At 36.2% G+C, this 24330-nt stretch overlaps 1 protein-coding gene across 1 annotated transcript in view; it reads right to left on the bottom strand.

Moving 5' to 3' along the window:
• Nucleotides 1–442: 442 nt before the first annotated feature.
• Nucleotides 443–24330, bottom strand: part of LOC149783756 (uncharacterized) — a 37783-nt gene continuing 13895 nt past the window's right edge. Inside the window, exons 2-4 of the mRNA XM_089932902.1 lie at nucleotides 12175–13629; nucleotides 5120–5340; nucleotides 443–4508 (exon numbers count right to left, since the gene is read on the bottom strand). Of these exons, the coding sequence (XP_089789028.1) occupies nucleotides 12862–13629 (768 nt within the window). The 3' untranslated portion in view covers nucleotides 443–4508; nucleotides 5120–5340; nucleotides 12175–12861. The remainder of the gene's footprint in view (nucleotides 4509–5119; nucleotides 5341–12174; nucleotides 13630–24330) is intronic.

The raw sequence follows: 24330 nt of genomic DNA, 5'->3' as shown, positions 1-24330 counted from the left end.
AAATATAATAAACTGTTGACCTCTTTTCTTTGTGATTATATCGTTCTGCCTTTCTTTTTTCAAGGATATCAGCCATCTTGTTTAGTACTCTGTCAAGTTTCCATCTGAAGTGACCCTGGGCCAGTGCTAGAAAATCCCGTTATGTCTGAATCCAGGCATGGTTCATTACGATTTTGTCCGGAAAATACTTGCTTATGATAGAGATGATGACACTGATTTTTAAATTTATGAAGTATATCAGATTACTGGAGCTTGGAAAATGTTAATGGAGATACCACTGAGTTACTTTGAGCCCGAAACGGTGTTAAATACGTGTCAGATGTACATGCTTGATGGACAAAAAAATAGACGGCACGACAGTTTCAGTGGTATTTCGAAATTAAATATAAAAAGGGTAGAATACTGAATCTAATTAAAATATAGACAATTTAAAACTATAATGCAATTTTCAAATTTTTTAATTAATCATATTTGCCCTGTAGATCATGTGTTACAAAACCATATACATGTATCCCAGATCAGGGTTAAGATAAATTGAATAAAATAAGGGTTAAAAATGTAATTAACAAGTAAAACTATTTATTTTAATGCTTCTGTCTGCACAAGCATTGATGGACTAAATAACCTCATATAGCATTATGGAACAGATAAGAAATTTTGTATGGTAGCCAGTAAACTACTGATTTAACAAGGAAAGTTTATGTTAGTGAAAAATCCTATTTTGGAGCAGCTGTATCCAAAAGATAATGATCTCTGGAAAATTGTACATAACAGTCACAAAGATCAGTTTCCCAACATACTCAAGCTGACAAGGCTAGCTATGTATATGCCCCTTCAGAAAGAAACACAGAGCAATATTGATGCAACAAAAAAGGGCATAGTATGCTCAGAATTAATTAACAGATTAATGCTTATACAACTAGAGGTGACATCTGTCAAACATGTTGATTTCAGTACAGCAATTTCTTTTCCTCCCCTTCTTTTTCCCTTGATAAAGGGGGAGGTCTCCCTTAGGATACAATCCTGTCATCATCTCTCCTCAAATTGTGCATGGAAAACAAATTTGGAATTTCTCTTTTTATGCAGTGATATTTAACCAGTGAATGAAGGTACTGATGGAATACATTAAACTAACATAGAATGAGCGATGGGGCAGATTTCAAACTGCTCATGTTTATCACCCTGTGTCAGTTAAAAGAAAATTGTAGAATAGGACAGGCTGTAGTCAATAGTTTTCCTTCATCACTAACAAATACAAGTACCTGTGGCTGCAGCAGCGGTTTGCGTCTGCAGGAAATAAAATGTGATAGAGTTTGTTGGTATTCAACCTTATTCCCAAGCCCAGATTTGTTCGAGACAAGAATTTGTTGCATGAGGAAATTGCATTATTTCTTCTGTTTTGAAGATAACACTGTAATGTCTTCCAAGTGTAACTGAGATACGAAATTGGTAATATGTTTTCAAATCATTCACGTGTACAAAACAAAGGGAGTTAAATGGAGCCACCATTAAATGGCAGGAAGCAATGGATAAAATTCACTGGAACCAACAGGTAATCTGTTTGAAAATATTGTTATTTTCTCATCAATGAGAATTGCATATAAATATGTTATATCTACATGTCTAACTGTAGTCTGCATACTGAAAATACAACCACGAATGTCAACATACATGAAAGGGCACCAGCTACCTTCCAAAAATGGAAAGACCAACAAGTTCATACCGATAAGTATCATAGCGCAGGCTGCGTATCATGAATCGTATCGATACGTGGCACAGGCGTATTGTATCACCCCTACAGGAAACATACAGGGACTGTTACACCACATTGGAAAAGCATGTGTTGAAAAATGTTTAAAGACCTAATAATGTTTCCTACCTTACATATTTTCAGTGTGGTTTTATGTTTTCTAATGTCATGGTGTTTGTTTTTTGTAATCATATCATTATATGTTTTATATGTTATAGGCGTTGTCTAATGTTGTAAAGCGCTTAGAGCTTCTAAAGATTAGGCACTGTACAAAGTCCTCATTATTATTATTATTATTATTAAAAGAAACAGATTTTTTTATTATTTGATATAGCATTTTGGGTAAGAGTTTTAACTGCCCTGCCTGAGTGGCATTCAATTTTTCCACCTCTGAACTGGTGATTACTGCAAATGATTTCTGTAATACAAATTTTACTTGATGCAATGGCAATTTTGAAACTTCTTTAATTCTTTCAATAACTTCATGTATTCCTTGAGCATGTTATTGCCAAAGCATACAATTTTTATGTACACATTATATATAAAAGAAATGTATGAATAACTTGACAGGTATGTCGGCTACATAAAAGAAAACTTCTTTCTGTATACATGATATGTGTAGCAGCTGCCTATGAATGTGTAACTTGTACTTTTTACCGATAAAATCAAAATACTGCATCCATTTACACACAGAATTAAAACTTTGGTAGTTACTCTTACAATACAATATTTGCAATCACATCTATTTCCAAGGTGGACTTGCAAAGATTGATACCTGATGTATATACATGATTGCTGTAAATGATTAAATTTCCATGGTATCATGACTTTAGCTTTCAAGTTTTTTGTACCATGAAGTTATATTTGTCAAGCATGTCACAATTGGCAATTATTATTGTGTTCAAATTTGCATCATTTCACATCTGTAGACCCATTAAATTTATGTTGGTAATGATTAACCCGTGTGATTTTTTTTTCATTTTACTTCTACCACAATCAATTCTATCTATCTATCTTTCTTTCTTCTATCTATCTATCTATCATTCGACAATGTTTCTCCAAAAAAGTGTTGATCTTTTGTACTAAAATAAAAAATCTTTGTTGAATCTAACGATAAAACTAGAATGTATTCAATTCAACACATAAATAAGTAATGTAGTACACAATGTGTGAAGTGGTACACGCGTTAAGCGAACGGAAACCATGTGGAATTTTTTTTATGATCTCTAAAATATACTGTAATTTATCCTGAAATTAATGTTGCTCTATGAGGAAAAAATAAACAAAGTACACCATTATGAAGAGATATTTATTCACAGTTAATCTCAGCACGATTATAAATTGAGTATTCAACACTATAATCTGCCAGCGCACGCCTCTTTTGCCGTTACATCGATCCCTTTATTGATTTTGGCTTTTTTTATAGGTCCATCGATAAGTCGCGCCTCACTTATAGTGTGGTCTATGTTTTTGGACCCCAATGTGCCCCAGTTATCGAGGAAGAGGTGTATATCAACGTTTGTTTATAATGTATACTGTTGCTTAATGCATTATTCTTAATATGCTTAAGAGTTTATTTAACATAAGAAGTTTCAAGACTTTTAGCGAGAATGCTTACCAAATTAGACATATGCTTAGATTATTTCTTTGCAACCACTGTGAATGAATTTTAAAATTTTAAGCCGTCCAAAAACAGATACATACATATGCAAATGATAAGGACTTTTATTATTTACAATTGATCATCATCATGTAGATTCTTTTCATTACCTGGTTTCAATGTGGGTATCACACTCTGCTAAACAAATCTAAGCTGATGATGATACAAAGATAAATTCTTGTATAAATATTATCTTCAACTTCAATATGATCCCAATGCAGGGGTCTCAGACTTCTATAAATGCTCCCCAAAAACTTTGAGCTGTCCCTCTGAACACAAACTACACTTAATATCAGTTCTAGTTTTTATGGAACTCTCAGTGCTCATGTCAAAATAAAAGCCATGTGCAGTTTTGATCCATGTTTATTTTACAGATGAATTTGCTGATGGAAGATGAATAAAATTTGAATAAGTGCAAGTTCCTATTATTTTTAAAATATACGTTTTTACATTTTAGAAATAGAATATTAGAAATTGGAATAATTTTTCAGGCTTTTCAAGTTCTAAACCTTGATGAGACTGTACTTGCCTTGACCAGGATGTACAGACGGGATGTTCATGTCCTCAACGAAGAAGCTGACTTGATGAGCGCCAACAGACATGCTACCTATAGGCAGTTCATACTATGGCAGCATGGAAGGATGGTGTCTGGACAGTGACTTGTCATTCCCTCTTGCTGTGTCTGGCAGATATGTGACAAATATCCTGATACATTTGGACAATACACTGGCTTGTCAGCAATTACAGATACAGCATTATACATACTACTGATTTTTAAAGGATATTATATAAAGTGTAACCTGCCTTAGCAACACCTCCATATATTAGTCACTGTTTCATAATTTACATAACTAAAATCGAGAGATCTTCTCCTTTACCACAACTAGAGTTGATGGTTGTTCTTTAGGTTCCAGATTTCCACAAATTCTCCTGGGATCATCTTCCTTTAGTTCTCTTCTCCTACTAATACTCTGCTTGCCCTCATGTTGACAGATGGGGGCTTTCTGTATAAGCTCCCTGATGTGGGGTTATGTTTTCTTTTCCTTGCCAGAGTAGACGGACCATCTGCCACTTTTTTTGTTGCAACATTGATGATACCTGTTTTAAAGAAAATGTATTTTCTTAACTTGTGTGACAAGCATCCCCATGCTAACCCATATTGACTTTTCACCCATTATTAGAGCCTCATGTCCAGTTCCCAAGGAGAAGTTGTTGAGGGGTCATTTTTGTTCTTATTTGTTCTATCTCCAAAGCACTATTTGAGACAGGATGCATTTTTGTCCATTCCTTCAGAATGCAACATACCTTCATGAACAGGTATTAGCTAGTAATCATCATGACAGCATCTTCCCAAACCTCCTCTGGAAATTCCATGAACCCCATATATCCTTAATAAAGCATGCAAGTCCCCTGGAAAAGTGCTATACATATCACTGGACCTGATTATTAGACTTGCATTGTTCATATCAAAAGAAATATCCACTAGAATGATAACAATAATAACTACAAGATCTGTATGCATGAAAATAATAAGATTCCTTACCATAAATATAAAAAATATGAGCCAATTGTTGCAAAATGACTAATACAAAGTTTTCATGACTCGTACATATGAATAATATTCCACTGCCTTGATGTCCATTGCAGGGACCATAATGTACAATCAATATATAATTTTTTTATAATTTCCTGTAATGAAACAAACTTACACAATTTCCCCTTCTTTGTTTCTCATTACACCTCTACCACTATGGAGGTCAGCAGTGCTTCTGCAATTATCAAAAATCAGTGTGCTGATATGAACTAATCTTGGTCACTTATGGCAGTACACTGCACATGTCCTTATGAAACCTTGCTATCACCACCAGACAACTGGAGAGTTTCCAAACTGATCCAACTCAAACACTTTGTTCCAGATACCAGGATAGACCTGAAAAGATATGACACGTTTCACTTAATTCTAAAAAAAACAGCAAGATGTAGGTAAATGAAGTTAAAATGTGTTAGATATGGTGATTTCAAAATAACATTCAGGTTGCAAACATGGGAAAAAATAGCAAACTTGACAGAGTGACACTCAGAAATGTGAAGCAATGGGCATGTATTAAAATGATAAATTCATCCTAAAATACATATGAGGTTTCTAAAAGCACATTTAGCCATTTACAAGTTAAATAACTAATCAGGTAGACTATGTATCATAAAAGTTTCAGGCAATGTTGGAACTGTGAGGTTTGATCATTGGTGCAAACATTAGTCCATGCTATATTAAAATATATTACTTTAAGCAATCTTATTCATGAAGAAAATAACAATTTTGGATATGGCAAGTGAATACAGCCAAATATGGTCACACAGATCAACTATAGGTACCAATAAATCCTATATCATCAACTAAATGTGAAATTCTGATCCCCAAAACTTGTAAACAAGAATGGAAATTTATATATGTGGGACATATACAATGTACTTGTTAAAATCATATGTGCAAACATAATTCAAACGATCTGTTTGAATATTTTTAGTGTAATGTTAAGAGTGTTGGTTACCAGTTATTAGGCTCAATGATTCAGTGGAATCAGATATCAGCAGATGCTACAATACCACACTGTCAAAGTACTAAATTGAAATATGCTACCATACATAGACAAATTCATGATGAAAATAATATTCTGGGATATCTGAAGTGCACACAGCCAGAACTGTGCCTTACAGATTCACTATAGGTACAATGTCAGCCTGTATGATGTACTGAGGGTCAACTTTTTGATCCCAAACATTCTAAAATGTATGGATATTTGTTCATGTGGGATATGTAACCATGTTAAGATCAGTTGTACAAAGTTAAATTCAAATAATCTGTTTGAATATTTCTTATGTAATCTTTTGAGTGTCAGTTAACAAATATTATTAGTATTTAATAAATTAATGCACAAAGCAAAATGGATCATTAGCATTCCCATATCATATAGGCCACAATGCTGCACTACACCAATCAATATCTTAATAAAACTGAAAAATAAAATGGAATGCATTTTGTGTTTAACTTACGTCATTTTGCTGTTTTCTTACATGCAAGGGTAAATATACCGGCGGAAAGTATATTTTATCCTTTTGACCTTTATTTCATTCTCAGACATCTTAAAATGATTTAGTAGAGAACTTGAGCAGGTTCTAGCCTAAAGTTTTCATCTCTGTCCTCTCACTAAATACCCTATAACTATATTTATAAACAATTACTGAAAGCTATACAAGCAGATATGTGTTACTTAGGAAGTCACCCCATCATAAACACATAAATAACTGTCTGATCCCTTAATAAATAGTTTGAATGACATAAAGGCACATTACAAAATAGAATTTTGTCTTCATGTATTTTAAACGAAGGTTGCAATTTGACTTACAAAAATATTTTCCTCTCACAAAATTTGACAAATATCCATCATTGGAGCTTGTATATGGTGTAGGAATGTATACATGCTGATATCATTTAATATCATTCCCAATAAAAATTATATACATGCATTTTAGGGGGAACATTTTATTTTATTATTTTTTAAAAATTTCATTTAAATTTTTAAAATAAAAATTAATTTCTTTTTATTTTTAATTTCATTCTTATATTTCCAAAGTCAATATAAATATTTACAATTGCATGTGTCTATCATTAATAATAAAGATTTTATACCAATTTAAACTTTACTCCAATACTGCCCTGACAGGACATAGAACACAATTAATTCTACTATATATTCTCAACATTTGTTTCTTTTGGTACCGGGTCGTTCCATAACCAAGTCGTTTCGTACCCAGAGGAAACTGGTCGTTTCGTACCCAAGGTGCTGGTCGTTTCGTACCAAAGTGCTTGTCGTTTTGCACCAATTAATTTACAAGTGTACAAGTATTTTCATTCCTAACTTAAACAAAGCATATCCGGGCAAAAAATTTACCAAACACAGATAATTACAGTAATTGTATTGTTTTCACTGTATAATAGCATCCATGTACAAAACGGAATTAAAAAAATATTCACACTGCCAGTAAGAAGAAAAAAAAAAACGTTGGCCAGGTTGAAATAACTGAATAAGTCCATTATTTTTGTATAGTTCTCATTTGGGTACAAAATGACGAGCACCATGGGTACGAAACGACTCATTTGGGTACGAATCGACTTGGGTATGGAACGACCATGAGCCGTATCTTATTACTGAGCTTTCCACTGTGTGACAATCAATACAAATCATATGTTAATCTAAAATATCTTTGACAATGACTTCATGGTGAAATTCTTGTCAAAGGTACACGGGCATTTTTTTTTTAAAGGCTGGACTGTAAACAAACCAGCATGCAATCAGAGATCTCAGAAATGCTTAATTACGCGTATTTGGATGCCAATTTTGTATGCGTCAGGCAAAAAATCACCCACACTGGAGTCCTCCATATGCACTTTTTTGTTGCAAACAGGAAAGTTTCGCAGCACAATAAATATGTTCTAATCTCTATGAAAAATGAAACAAAATTTTTATTTAAGTTTGTTGATGACTTCCTTTGATCAAAGGTTGCCGGCTTGCTTTGATGAAGGTGCATGTGTTATTGAAGGCGCCGCTAAAGGCTCTCTTTGAAGGACCAAACATATATCCATTTGTTATTGCTGCGGCAACATGAAATAATTGTAGAACACTGAAACAGATTTTTTTTATTTGCTTGGTATATATCGGAGCTTCAAAGGTAATCACTTTTCTTTGAAGCTGCATGAAAACTATTTTTTTCTATCACATTTTTTAAAAAAAATTGCTGTCCTTTGGTCAACTGTAGTCATTTCCCGTTCTCGCGTTCAGAGGTGGTCGATTGTTGCTAGTCAGTTGCAAGGCTATTTTGGTTATATTACAGCATACAGTACCAAGCCAGACACCAGCGTAATCAGATTATGATATAACAATGCACTGTTGGAGTGGTTTGTCAATATGAAACAAGGATTTGTTTATGTAACATTAGATTTCAGTGCATTTTTATATCCAAGTTTGCGGGGGCCAGTCATGGTACCTTTGAATTTCTTAATTCCAAAGCCAAGACTGTATATACAGTTTTTATCAAGCAAAAATGTTGCCACCAAAAATATCTCCAGATGGCATATTTTGTCACGAATTAGGAAAAAAAATCACAATTTGTGACATTGGCGGAGCCCAGAGCAATCCCTGTTATTGTGTTTGTTTCTGGTCAAATATTGCACGCGACCTCGAAATCATGACACATCGAGACTTGGAAATTTGGATAAGTATTTTGGGGTTAAACGGAAAAATAAAGATTTTAATGAGATTCAGAACTCTGCTAAAGTTGCTAGAACTGAAAGTTTGGATGGGACAGTAGCCAGGTGTAAGAAAGTGCGTGATGCCTGGCTTAGTGTTTGGAATAAAAACTTTCCTTGGATTTACAAAATTCATTTCTGATTGATAAACAAGAGCTATATGCCAGTGGTGTAAAGAATGTGGAAAATTAAACCCAATGACAACTACTGGTTCTTCTAATCTGCAACATTCCACATTTTCTAGTTAGTTATAAAATCACTGAACTGCACACCAACAGAAGCATGTACAACCCTACTCTACGAGTACAGAGATTTCCAGACTCTGCAGTCCTATCTGTGATTGCGTTTGTATCACCAGTGACATCCACAGTATGCAAGAGAGGCTTCAGTGTGCAGAACAAAATCAAGACTAAGGGAAGGTCCAGAATAAAACATGAGACCTTAACACAAATGATGCAAGTCAAAGAAGAGGGACCTAGTGTGGAGGAATACGATCCAAAGGAAGGCATCAGAAAATTCTGTGAAATCAACATAGACAAAAGTGAACTATATTGTAGTTAAAGAATATATTTCTACACAATATCAATTTTAATTCATGTTTATTTTAATTATAGAATAATAAATGATTACAAATAAGTAAAACTGACAAAGTTTTGTGTCTGTTTATTCCTGGCATTTTAATGAACATTTAGCCACTTCAACATGTTTCTGGGAGGAGACTGCAACTTTTGCTGGTGGGACTCCAATTTTTACAAAGTTAGGAGTCCTTTACTCCTAGTTTTAAAATCCTAGTGAGACCTCTGATGCAATGGAACACAGATTTCGCTTCTGGATCATCACCAAGACCTTATTACTCACTGTACACAGTCGCCGAAACACACACAGACAACCATACCATAAACCCATATTCTAAAGAATAAACAATTACCTTTAAATCCATACCAAGAATGCCTAAATCTAACTCTTGTATCACCACCAAAAGCAGACAGGAAAAAATGCTCTTAAAGTAGACTGGGATTACATTTGTGGGTACTGAACCGAACTATTAATTGTGACCCGATTCCTTGTGCATCTGCCATTGTTGTTTACAGTAAATAAATTACAACCATTTGACTCATAACCCGCCCACTAGACGAAGATGACATGTCCATTTTTGTGGTCATGTGAGGTTCCCATAACAGTCCGTGACCTACAAGTTTCAATTAAAGCGGGCCAATCATCTAATTAAATCTTCACAAACTCTTAGTTTTTTGTGAATTATTTCGGCTTCAAAGTTGACACATTTCATTAATTTCATGATCTTTAAAATCCATAAAATTACAGACGTTCTGCACTATTGTGCCTTTATTTCACTACCCTTCAACAGGAATTTTTTTTACTTTGTGAAAGTCCACCATAAAATGGCAGTTTGTTGATCTCAATTTCTTAGTTGCCAATAAAACATTACCATAACTATTCACAAATAACACAATGAAACATTCAAGTCGGTATATGAATCAACTAAAACCTTTTTTACAGCCATCAGCATGTGAACACATCTATTTTGTGAAAGAGGAGCTTCCTTAGTGTAATCACTAATATTCTAGCTTCATTAAACCAGTCCACTGATAGGACTGCAGATTTATTCTTTTATTATTTGTCTTTGTATGTGTAGTAATGACAGGCATTTTTTTCCACACTTTCATAAAAAATGAGTGAAAACAACAATTTCTGACCATACAGAGCTACTCGAATTCCACAACAAAACACAGTCCCATACAGTCAGACCTACATCATTGCATTTTATGCTAAATCTTTAAGAACAAAAGTATTTAGACTTTGCTTTCTATGAGTTGAATATTTTCCTTAATACATTTGCCCAAATGTTTACAAATCCAGACAATCTAACAGAGTGGTACTTCTCAAACACAGCAATGTCCAATACTATTTCCTCCAACAGGTTCACTTACGTTGTCAAACTAATTCTATAACAAAAATAATGCACATACGGCAGTTAAAATCTTACTGTTCTTAAAATACAAACTGCAAGGTTCAAAGCATTTCTATTTTTTTTTCATCAAATAATAAATTGCGGAAATCAGTCTGTGATAGTTGCCATAACCAGAACATATATCAAAGTTTTCAAACATCTCTGCAATAACTTACTTGGCAAAGGGTTAATAGTCAATTAGCTATCAAACGGCATGCATGTAAATATGCACGAGTTTGCTTCTTGGTGCAACTGAAATCAACACCAGCTATTTGATGGCTTGATGTCTACATTTTGCCTTGAGGTACAACATAACACCTGAAATAAGTGGCTATGGCAAGGGAGCATCTCAAAACATATGTCCTCTAAATGTACTTCTAAAAAATCACAGGGGCAAAGCCATTTTCACTTCCCTAACAGGAAAAGGTGGGCGAAGGTTTCATCTTTTAAGAGGCTTAATTACACACTTTGCCTGGTAGCCTGACTGTGCACTATACATAAATATTACCTATGGCAACCAAAGTTTTCAAGAAAGTTAGCAAATTAAGGGGCAAAACATTATCAACAGATGTGGTGTAGCTACTTCCAGCACCAAACCTGTCAACTGCTGGCTCCCAAATATTTTATGAATTTTAAAAAGAGAAATAAAATTTTGTTTTGTCTGTTCTTGTTAAATGAGTTACATTTTCTACCCTTTAATAACAATTTAATGGAATATGAAACAATGGTGCATCATTTGTTGTTTTGTGCTAAATGCAACGGTCATGAACATTTTAAAAATATACTAAGAAAATGTTTCCCATGAGAATATCTGTAAATTCCTAAATAAATGACTGAAGTTGTTACTTGATGGATTATGAGTACACGATAAATGAACACATTTTACAAACATCATAATCATAAAGATTAAGCTGCTAATGATGATTTTATTCATTGTGTAGTTCTAATAGTTTTTATATTAATTATATTATATTATTATCCAAAATAATAAAGAAATCATCAGTTAATTTGTCTGTCCTTTTACACGAGTGACAATAATTAAAATGATATGACATTTTTTGAAAGGAAAACCGACAGTTTTCTTCCAACTGCTATTTAATGAAGATAGGATACTAGATCATAGATCCATAACTACTTTGATGTGAAAATGAAACATTTAAATTCTGAAGTATTTGCCCCATAGGATTGCATGAAAAATGTATTTTATGTCAGATTCCAATCTGACAAAACATTTTATCACATACTTCACAGTTAAATACGTTTCTTCCAATACGTGTCATCATCTACTTATTCCATGTTACAATTAAGCAATTTATCACATACTGCACATTTATATGGTTTCTATCAAGTATGTGTTCCCATGTGCTAATTCAGACTTCCATTGGACATGGAACACAATTAATTTTACTATATGTTCTTTACATTGTTTCTCAATACTAACCTTTCCACTGTGTGACAATCAATACAAATCATATCTTAATTTAAAATACCTTCAAAGATGACTTCACCGTGAAGTTCTTTTCAAATGTTGACCTGCATTTTTTTGAGAGGCTGGACTGTCAACAGAGTAGCATGTAAACAGAACACAGACTTCACTTCTGGATCATGACCAAGGCCTTATTACTCACTGTGCAACGTCACCAAAATACACATAGACAACAACACCCTTAGCTTATATTCTCAAGAATAAACAATTACATTTAAATCCCTACCAAAATTACATAAATATACCTCTTCTATCACCACCAAAATGAGAAAGGAAAAAATGTTCTAAAAATAGGCTAGAACTACATTACATACACTACTGAACTGGAAGTACTAACTGTGACCCTATTCCATGAATAAAACGTCACATACTTCATGGTTTTTCTCAAGTATGTATCCTCAGGTGCCGATTCAGATGTCCACTGAACCTAAATATTTCATCACACACTTCACATTTATATGGTTTTTCTCCAGTGTGTGTCCTCATGTGTGCATCCCAATTTCAAGTCTAAGCCTTTTACCACACACTTAAATGGTTTTTCTCCCATATTTATCCTCATGTGCTTCTTCAGCTCTTCATTCAACCTAAACATTTTATCACAAACATTGCAATTAAATGGTTTTTCACCAGTATGTGTCCTCATGTGATCATTAAAATTCCCATGCGACTAAACTGTTTAAAATATTCACATTTAAATGGGTTTTTTTCCAGTATGGATCCTCATGTGAATATTCAAATCTCCATTGCGATTAAACCTTTTATCACATTCTTCACACTTAAAGAGTTTTTCTCCAGTATGGATCCTCATGTGCATATTCAGAGTTCCACTCTGACTAAAGTTTTTCTCGCATACTTCACACTTAAATGGTTTTTCACCTGTATGTGTCCTCATGTGTTCATTCAAACCTCCTCTGTGACTAAACATTTTATGACATTCTTCACACTTAAATGGTTTTTCTCCAGTATGTGTCCTCATGTGTGTATTTAGATTACCACTCCGAGTAAACATTTTCTTACATAATTCACACTTAAATGGTGTTTCTCCAGTATGGATCCTCATGTGCACATTCAAACAAGCACTGTGACTAAACCTTCGATAACACACTTCACACTTAAATGGTTTTTCTCCAGTATGTATCCTCATGTGCATTGTTAGATGTCCACTCTGTCTAAACATTTTATCACATACTTCACACTTAAATGGTTTTTGCCCTGTATGTATCCTCATGTGCCTATTCAGAGTTCCACTCTCGCTAAACCTTTTATCACACACTTCACACTTAAATGGTTTTTCTCCAGTATGTGTCCTCTTGTGACTATTCAGATTTCCACTCTCACTAAACCTTTTATCACATACTTCACACTTGAACGGTTTTTCTTCAGCACGTTCCATCATGTGATTGAGTAGGATTCTAAATAACACATCCAATCTAGGAACCAAAATGTCTGTGCTTAGAATCTAGTAGGCCTAACATCAACACTGGGAACCAATGGCCGTACCTAAAACGCTCGTAGAAGCAATACTGTGTTCGGTAGGTATCCTTCCGGATTGTACTTATTATTATTATTATTATTATTATTGATGATGATGACGACGATGATGATGATGATGATGTTCGTGCTTCTCATTAAGACAAAATATTATCATTGCTAAATTATTGAGAAACATTATTGAGAGGTTTTTATTAATGTTGGCCCGTTCATCATACTTTAAGAATATCGTATTTGACATTTCAGAGAAAATAAACATTAATTATAATTTATTTATTGATCCGCTGTTAATAAAATTAGAGTTTTCCTGATGACCCTACGTAGCACAAATAGTAACAAGTTCCTAAATCTAGGTATCTTTTTGGGTCTTGCATTATAGCAGAGTGTGACTACCACCACAGGAGTCTGACGTTCTATCAATAAAGTACGATGACCTTGTAACCGTAATGGTGAAAAGAAAGGTTAATTCGCCGGATTAGATTTACGCGATGGCCGTCCTAGTGTTATGCGTTCGTACCTTACTGTGTTTTAAATGGATCTGTGTAGTTTTTCAGTCTTTTGGCTATTCAGAAACGATAAAAGACGCGTGACAAAAGTCGAATCAACTGGAGGCTGTGATCACGCTTGCACTCCTTGTGTTAATTTATAGTACCGATCAAGTAAATTGGTGTTGTCAGAGCTTTCATCGTACTTATTGATAAAAAGCCAGACTCGTGTGCTACCATCATGGTCCTTATCATAATCAATCTCGGTAACAACGACAGGTGTAGTGGTGGTTTATTACTTCCTGTCATTTTTTCCGGGTATATATTATTTCTTTACCCCTATATAAATCATTGTCAAGGTTTGTGGCTAGTTTGGCATATACGAGATAATTTATGTCTCATATAATCGACCATTTGTATGTTTTCTTTTCCTTATTTTGACCCCTATTTGCTTTTGCATTTTAAACAAAAAGTTGTAAGTACAGTGATTACAGTGATATATATGAGTAAAGTGATATTTGTCAAAATCAAGAAATTACTTGAAATGGTTTTATTTCATTAATGTCATTAGAAGAGTATTAACTGTCAAAATAATTGAAGAAAAATTAAAGTTGTAGATGGAAAGAAAACAAATAGCAAACAACGTCATCAATATCATTAGGAGTAATTGTAGTTCTTAGAAACTGACCCGGAATTCTCTATGTGGGTTTCGGTTTCGATAAATCGTCGATTGTTATGCTTTCAATACTTACGAGTTTTAATTCCAAATTTGTGTCTTAAGCTGACCGTATTCTCTTTACTGCTCTTTCTGAACCCACTAATTGTAGTTTTATTAATATTTATTACTTTGGTATAAATTTTCAATCAAAACAATACACATGTAAGAGAAAAATAAATGTTACTTCTACATTTCATAACCAGAAAGTTGATGTTTTATGGCATTTAATGCCAGTTTTCAGCAAAAGTTACGCTATACATGGCGGTCAGTATAAATGGCGAAGGAAGAACCAGCAAAAGCCCCGGAAGAACCACCCACTCACACAAATCAAATGAAGTGAATAATTGCCACTTTAAAGTTCATCATCATCATCATCATCATTCATCATCATCATCATCATCATCAATAAAGCAAGAGCTCATTGGAGCACCATGATTGACTTTACAACAAATTTTCTCCATCTTTCCCTGTTCTGTACTGCCCTTTGAGAATCTCCAAACCCAATGCCTGTCCATTCTGTAATGTTGTCTTCTCACCTCTTTCTCTGTCTGCCTCTTCTTCTTCACCCCCGCACTGCGCATTGCAAGATTGTTTTGCAGTCCAGATCATCTTGAGACATGACCAAACCACTTCAGTTTGCGTCTTGTTAGAGTGGTCAAGAGGTCTTCATAGTGTCCGAAGACTCGATGGATGCTGATGTGGACCTCTTTGTTGGTTACATGATCAGTGTATGCGATGCCCAATATCTTGCGGTAGCATCGGATTTCGAAGGTTTGAATCCTTGTTTTATAGATGTGATGTGAGGTTCCATGTCCAACAACCATACAGAAAAATGGATATGACAAATGAGAGCCTCAGCTTTTTTTGGATCTAAGAGCAATGTTGGTGTCTTTCCATATTGGTCACAAACTTGTTATTGCTGCTGTTGTCTGTGCAATCATGCAAAACAACGTAGTTCTGGTTTGGAACCTTCGGCTGTGATAATTGATCCAAAGTACTTGAAGCTTGATACTGTTTCCAGCTTCTGTTCACATACGTTTATTTCTGCACTGATGACATTAGTGTTGCTTGTCATCAGTTTTGTTTCCGGCGCTAATTTCCATACCGTATGGTGTGGAGGCGCTCATTCAAGTATGCCAGTTCTTCTTCATCTTCTGCTAAATCATCAATATCATCTGCGAAACGAAAGTTAGTGATTGCTCTTCCTCCGATACTGACAGTACGTTTCTGGTTTTCCAAGGCATCTTCCATTATCCTTTCCAGGAAAATGTTGAAGAGTGTAGGTGACAGTATTCATCCATGTCTGAACCCATCTGTTGTTCGGAACCAATCTCCTCTGCTATAATTGATGAGAACAGACTGGTGGCCTTGTCATAGAGGTGCTGAACAACCCACCAGGTCTGAGCTGATGTTCTAGTTTTTATAGCTGTCCATAATGCCGCATAACATACCCTATCAAAGACCTTGAAGAAATATATAAAGACGTGGTATAGATTTTGCTGATGCTGAAGGTATTTCTCGCAAAGGAGTCTGAGACTGAAGATTTATTCTGTGATGCTCCTTCCTGTTGAGAAGCCAGCCTGCTTTTCAGCAATAATTGTCTCTGCTTGAAGCTTTATTCTATCGAGAATTAACGGCGGCCTGACTTTGGTTGGGTGACAGATTAACTAATGGTTTTGTAGTTATGGCAACCTGTATGTTTCCTTTCTTGGGAAACACGATAACCTAAGATTGAGTCCATGCTGTGAGCTATTATCCTGCCTGCCATATCTCGTTGCAGATTGTTGTCAGATCGTTGTTAGGACTGGGCTGGTATGTTGTCAACGCCAGCTAACTTTCTTTTCTTTAATGACCCAACTGCAATTTGTACTTCCTCTTGAGGAATAGGGCTGCCATCAATTTCTTCTGCATGAGGGCAATTTAGTACTTCTGATTTTCCTTGGGTCTTATGATTGTACAATTCTGAGCAGCATTCTGTCTATCGCTTGCGGATCTCTTGATCTTCTGTGATCCATCTTGCAAATGTTAATTTCAAGGCGGCTGTTGAGGTAGTAATTTTGGATATAAAATCGACCTCATTTTAATATAGAACGAACTATAAATTAAAACACTCTTTAGGATGAATGTCATTGTCAATATGACCATCCATTCAGGAGGAGTAGCGATGCCAATGTGGTAGCCTAATTAGTCATCAGATCAGTCTTATTGTTTTCTTTCCGACAAACCAAGCACTATAAGCAGTTTTTTTTACTGACGATTGTCTTAGTGAATTAGAGGAATAGTCATAAATATCACGCCACTCGACTTCAGAACCCACGTTCTTCCCAACGTTATTATATGTTTTCAGCCACCTATTATATGAATATCAGCTGATGTTATATTCCATTCTCCTGAACTCCAATCTTTCTTACCTAGGGTGGCATATATGGTCCCGGTTTCACAACTTTAAAGAAAGGAGATGAGAAGTAGTGATGAATATAACGCCACCTGACTTCTGAACCCACACTCTTCCTAACGTTATAAGTGTTTTCAGCCAAGTATGTTGTGAATCACAGCATCACAGCAGCTGATATGTGCAATTTTCCTGAACTCAAATGTTGCTTACCTACTTTGACATATAGGTTCCAGGTTTCATAACCGTAGAAGAGGGAGGTGAGAACGACAGCTCTGTAGACATTGGTATTGGTGGGCATGCGAATTTCTTTTTGCTGTAGGACTCTGACACGAAGTCTTCCGAGGACTTGGCTTAATTCCCGGACCCTGTGTGTGATTTCGTTTTCCAGAAGCACATCTAAAGACATTGTGCTTCACAGGTATGTAAAGCTCTCCACGTACTTCTACTGTCTCCTCTCAGTCTTGACGGTGGGTCGTGGCGAGTTTGGGTAAGGATCTGGCTGAAGGAGTACTTCTATTTTATCCAGGGTTATTGTCAGACCAAACAGCCCGAATTCCTCAAAGAACAAGAGAAACAGGGATCCATCGAGGCATTTCTTGATGTAGACTCCACTGTCTATGTCCTTGACATGATTGAGTAGGACTTTGGTGAAGAAAACGTTGAACAGCACAGGTGCGTGCATACTGTCAAGCTTCAATCCGCTTGAGACGCCAAAGTGTTCTGAGTACTCCACATTGGCTATGACATCTCCAATCAAGTCGCCATGGAACTACTGTTTAAAAGTGGTGAACTTTCTGGCTCAAACCACAATGCTTCTTATCTGCAGTTCCAGTTGCGCTCACTATTGTCAATCATACAAACCCGATGGCAAGACAGGGTGTCCATCTTAGGAGTCATCAGCTGGGCTAGTGTTCCAGGAAACCGGGCATAGTTGCTGAAAGCCCAGTTCGAATGGTATGGTAACGTCATTCGGATGCAGGAAACCAAAATGCCGAGACAGCGCTTCTGTGGTGACCTCTTACAGGGAAATCGAAAACGAGGGCATCCCAGGTAAAGGTACAAAGACAACCTGAAGTGTCGCATGAAACGGTCTGTAATCCAACCTAGCGAGTTGGAAGCCTCGTCAATGGACCGGTCTACCTGGTGCACACTCATCGCAAAGGTTGTCGAACTAGTGAAGGATGACCGCCGCCAATGCCTCACAGCACCGAGAGAAAAAAAGGCATATTTCAGCATTCCAGACCATCACTTCTGCAGACTTCTTATGCCCAACTTGCGACACCCCGTGTTTATCCAGCTTTGGGCTCAGGAGCCACATATGTAGTCACCGTGGGCTGCACAGCTAGCGTCATCATCGGACACGACGGACAACCTAAGAAGAAGTGGGACTTACAGGAGGAATCAATAATATTTTTCTACCATGTGATACAAGTACTATAATTTATATTTAGTGATAATACTAAAAAGTAAATTATACGAAAAAATGCATTTTATACACATTTCTAGAAACTTCAATCGTAACAATCCTATCTCACATCTTATCAGTATTATATGAACTTGTTTTGGATCCTGCCGCAGATATGAATATCGATATTGTAAATGTGACATCTCACACGCGTATGATTTGAAAAAGGACGTGAATTTGATGAAGCAATACAGATTTTGTTTACGATGTCATTTGTTCAGATAGCTGTATGGGAGATGAACCTCTTCTATTTCTAATTCTCTTTCAAGAAGAATATTTCGTTCCAGGAGAAGATGGTTTGGGAAATCTTGCAGCATTTAATAAACTTAGGTCGATAGTTTCACGTATACACTGTCGTTATAACCATTTTGTCTGATATAATTTATTTTAATTTCCTGATGTTTACTGTCCAGATCATAACATACATATATTCATTTTGGAATCAACTTGTGCAGGGATACATAGTTATATGAACAGGGGCTCGTATCGTTGGTTACAATTGGCCTGTCACACATGTACTATAAGATAAGTACAAGGGTGGAAACTTGTCTCCTTGCTCCCGCGACCTATTTAAGAATAAACGCTGATATTTCAAGCTACGCTTTGCGGAGCTTAATAAATTTTGTACCGATATTTAGCTCAGGCATTCAACTGTGTATCCCTATGGAAAGTTTGACTTAATATTATTCCTTTAAGGAATGCCAAATCATTTTCCCACGCTACTGTTCGACATGGCCCTGATCGCGTCCTCTTAATATGCAAGTGAGAACCCGCTGAATGGAATACTGTCCTCTCATTGGTTAAAATAAAATGACTTCCTGTATTTATTTATTTATAACTCATTTTCAGTTGGCGAATGAGAAGGTTATTATTCCATTCAGCGTGTTGTTCTTGTTGTTCATTTGTTAACATATGAAAATTACCCTTGGATGGGTTCCCACATATTTATTAGTTCGGATTTGTCTATTTATTCTTTCTACAAGTGTTAATAACGTGAAAGTATTCTTGAAGTGGTTCCCGATGTAGATTTCCGGTTCTGTTTTTTTTTTTCTTGCAGGAATCGGGTCACAATTGCTACTTTCGGTCCAATAGCCACGAATGTAGACCCAGTGTATTTATATGACAAATACATTTTACTTGTATTTTTAGTGTCCGAGGTATAAATGATGCTTTAGTCTTTTTTTCTCACTGAAGTGATCCAGCGGTCATTACCTGTATGATCGATCTATACACCAGGTGACTGTACAGGTTTAAGTTGTAACGAATATTCTCATTAGTTGGTGCGTACTGATAACCGTCTGACAGGAAACTGGAACATGCGTTCAGCAAAATTTATTGCTTGGCAGGAAAGGTTTTGATCAAGTAAAATGTCATATTTGTGTACAAGTTTGGAAACTAGTCCAGATTCGTTTTTTTTGGCTTCATAACTGAGTCAAGGCTTGTTCCGAAAACATGGTAAAGGGGACGATTTGGAAGATTTATTTATTAAAGTGTTTTGAGCGATATTATGCAACTGTATATTTCTGTACAGAAACTGGCGACGTCTGGAAGCGGCCATGGTAAGAACTTTCCAAAACTTTTGGAACACTGAACTGAAGTGTAGAATTGCAATGCAACTGCTTACTTGGTGACAAGAGTGTTTCAGGTGAAGTTATCGGAAGAATTTGATCTGAAGAGGACTCTAATGCTATAATTGAATTCCTTGAACACGGAATCGGATTTTTGCGTTGCCTTGTCATATTGGATCGAGGTGTATTTACAGTGTCATTGTTTGAATTCATTTGTGGCAATGGTCATATGCAAGAGACATGTTTTCATGAAGAATCTGGTACTGGTATTACGAAAGTGTCATTTGTGTAACACGGTCGTAGATGTTTCTTGCCGCTTGTCTTGTTGGGACGTTTCCTGGTGTTCTTGCTAAGTTAACCTAAATTTAAATCTCGTACCTCTGTTACATCATTGATGCCAAAGCTCATTTCAATTGGGCTAGCCAAGTTTCCAATATGTTAACCGATTTACACCTTGGTCGACCCGACGTTTCAATGCTTAGCACTAACAACATCTATTGGAGTTAACATGTCGCTTCCTTAGTGTATAATTTCAACTAACCAATAGAAAAGTGTGTATCAGCGGTGATTGTTACTAGACAATTTAGTACCATTTGTTTTTCGTTTGGCTCAATGTTGGCGGTTATGTTGAAATCAATAAACGATCGTTGGCGTTTCTATTTGAGATTTTGTCTGTCCATGTTTGCATATTAGTCGGTATTTCATTGCTTGATTTAACAGCTATAAAAATCCCAAAATAAAAAATACAAAAGAATAAAACTTGTGAGGATAGAAATGGCAATTACTTTGTTTCAAAGACGGCAATTACTTTGTTTCAAAGGAAACTACCACATGTATGAGCATATTGCAAACTATTATAGTCGTAGCCACCCCCAACCTGCAACACAAACAAAGTTATCACTTCTATGATCACAAAAAGCTCCTGTCAAGATCCAGCACTTGCATCCTGGATTCGTTTGAGTGTTGAATATCAAAGAAAGCAGAAGCCACCATATTGCAATGCAGTAAGCTAAATGGAAAAACAGTGGAATCATTTTTTTTTTTTTTGGCGCCAACTACATGTGCAGACCAACTTGAACCACTATTCTTAACTGTAAATAAAGAGGACAGATAATTAAAATTACACACCCACAACTGATATGCTAAATAGGACATATAGGCCATCGCGAAAAAGGAAGATGTTACTGGTGTACAAGTAAACTCTGACAACCTCATTAATTAGGTCATTACATGCTGAATGGATAATAGTAGCTCACGCGACACTAAGTGAAGTATGGAACCTATTTTTAGTGAATTTGAGAACGTTGTACTAACTTAATTATGCAATATGATTTAAATCACATCTCCACTGTTACACATGAAGATCTGAGAGCGACCGCTTGGGGGTCATGCTATTACCATAATCGCTGATTGTATCAACCAATCAGATGAAGTATTATAGCTTCGTATTTGAAGACTCAGTAGTGTGGCTGAAGAGCAAGAATGTGTATCCAACGATTTGATTCAATTTCAGAGTTTTGAAAGCTGCATTTCCATTGCTAATTCAAAGGTCATTAGGACACGACCCTTAAGCGGTCGTCGTCAGATCTTCACTTAGGCCAGCGGAGATCTTATTTTAATCAGATTGGTTAATTCTGCTATTTCTGGATTATTTACCTGGTAAGCGTTTGTGTGTACCTTGGGATTTGATTGCCACGATATTCATACTGTGGCTTTGTCCTACAATCTATAAAGTGTGAGCTTTACAATAATCTGATGTAATTAGTGTGCATATAAATAGTGTCTCATTAATAATATGGCTTCTAGTAATAGTTTTAATAGTTTGAATGCTTTCTATTATTTTCGATTCGAAATGCATGGACAAAATGGAAAGGGTTAAAATAAATGAACATATGTACAAGCACATATTTTATCAACAGATTTCAATTATGAAGTTGATACCAGTATCTTTGTTAATATCTATGAACGAAACACTGTAAGAAAACGTGAGTGGAGTAGGGTGGGTCAGCTTCAAATGTGGCTAATATTTCATTGTGTCAAAATAATGCTATCGCCCGGGTGGTCTAAGTGGTTAGAGTGTCCCCCTCGGATGCGGGAAGTCATGGGTTCCAACCCCGGACGAGTGATACCAAAGACTTATAAAAATGGTATTAGCAACTGCCTCGCTTGGTGTTCAGCATTAAGAGGTTAGTGTTAGGACTGGTCGGCGTGGTGTCAGGATAATGTGACAGAGTAGGATAAGATGCAACGTTAAACAATCCAAATCTCTATCTCTCTCTCTTACCGCTCCGGTGGCCTAGTGGTTACAGCGTCCGCCTCGGATGCGGGAGGTCGTGGGTTCGATCCCCGGCCGAGTCATACCAAAGACTTACAAAAATGGTACTAACAGCTGCCTTGCTTGGCGCTCAGCATTAAGACATTAGTGTTAGGACTGGTCGGCCTGGTGTCAGGATAATGTGACTGGGTGGGACATCATGCTACATGTCTGCGGCATGATGCCCCAGTGCTAGACATCACTTTAAACTATCACACTGCAGACATCGTAGCGATATGACTGAAAAATTGTTAAAAGCTACGTTAAAACCCCAAATCACACACACACACACACACTCTCTCTCTCTCTCTCTCTCTCTAAATGCTTGGATTGAAGCATTGGAAATTCGTCCGATAAGAAACGTTCTGATACTACAGCATTACATGACATCCTGATTTGTACATATACCATGCACCCTCAATCATATACACAAGTTTCAATCTCTATCTCCTACAGAGATGCAGTGTCACCCTGTTATTAACAGTGTAATCGACAAATGTAAGATTGAGTTTTATTTGATGTGGTGGCTTACTACCGCATCCAATAAAAGTCATAGACCTAAAGCACTGAAATATTGGTATGGTAAAATGTGCTAAGAGGCGGGCACAAGCAGGTTTCTTCTGGAGATAGTAAATGGCATAATTGTCACTCCTAGAATCTTCCACTATGAACGACCCAGCTTCAGGAACAATGTAATTTTGTTCTCTCGCATAGCGTTGCAACTGCGGGAGCTGTTGTATAGAATACCAAATAGTGTGTCGATTATGTCTGTATCATGGATGCATTTATTGGAGTCTCAGTGTCAGGATTGTTTTCTTTGTCGTCGTAGTTGTCCCTATTAAACATCAATATTTTAGTTTGATCCAAAATGTCTTTGGGTACATATACGATCTGTGATATTTATACTTCCTCTCTGCCAGTGGCTGCATACAAGTGAAGTAATTTTAGCTTGTAATTTCTGACACCACAAAATCCATGTTGCAGTTTGTAACCGGAATAGTTCTGCAGATAGTCTGACTATACATCCCCGTTGTTTGTACCCCTCTACCGATTTCAATAACAAAAACGTTTATGTGATAAAAAGTGAACATAACTAAGTCAATTGAATCATTGATTTATAATTTCTAACCTGATTGTGACCAGAATGGCACTAACACTGGCATCCTCTGCACCTTTCATACTTAACGGACTTTCCATACCAACACGGCGCCATATTGCGTACACTATGGGCTAGTTTATTTCCATCAAACAACATAATGATGTAGTTCATCATATTCGGTAACTGTCGGATAATTCCGTAAATTACCATTACGTTGAGAGTTTGGAATTATATCCCTTTGCACACATGAACATAGAAATTAAACCGCTTGTTAAATCCACGTGCAAGGCAAATTTGTTGTTGTCATTCTTTTCCTTTGCTTGATTCGACATTGTCCAAATCGGAAGTAGATGACATACGAATGTACATCTGTACACACCCCTTTGCTGGAAGTGAACTTGTCCAGAAACTGGAAATGGCTCTCGGGCATGTCCGTCTATTATATTGAAAACTTCCGTTAAGCGTGAAACGTGCAGATGGTCACGGCATTAGGGACACTCCACTCACAGTAAGGTTAGAAACTGTAAAACAGTGAATGAATTGACAAAGTTCCTTGCACGTTTTATTACATTAAATTTTTCCATTATTGAAATCGGTGTTGGGGGGCGGGGGTACAAACAAACGG

This window comes from Sinohyriopsis cumingii, chromosome 14 (assembly GCF_028554795.1).
Source record: "Sinohyriopsis cumingii isolate HCF-2022 chromosome 14, ASM2855479v2, whole genome shotgun sequence".
Classification (NCBI taxonomy): Eukaryota; Metazoa; Mollusca; class Bivalvia; order Unionida; family Unionidae; genus Sinohyriopsis; species Sinohyriopsis cumingii.
Note: the sequence above shows the minus strand (reverse complement) of the source record. Positions and strands in the feature narration are given on the sequence as shown.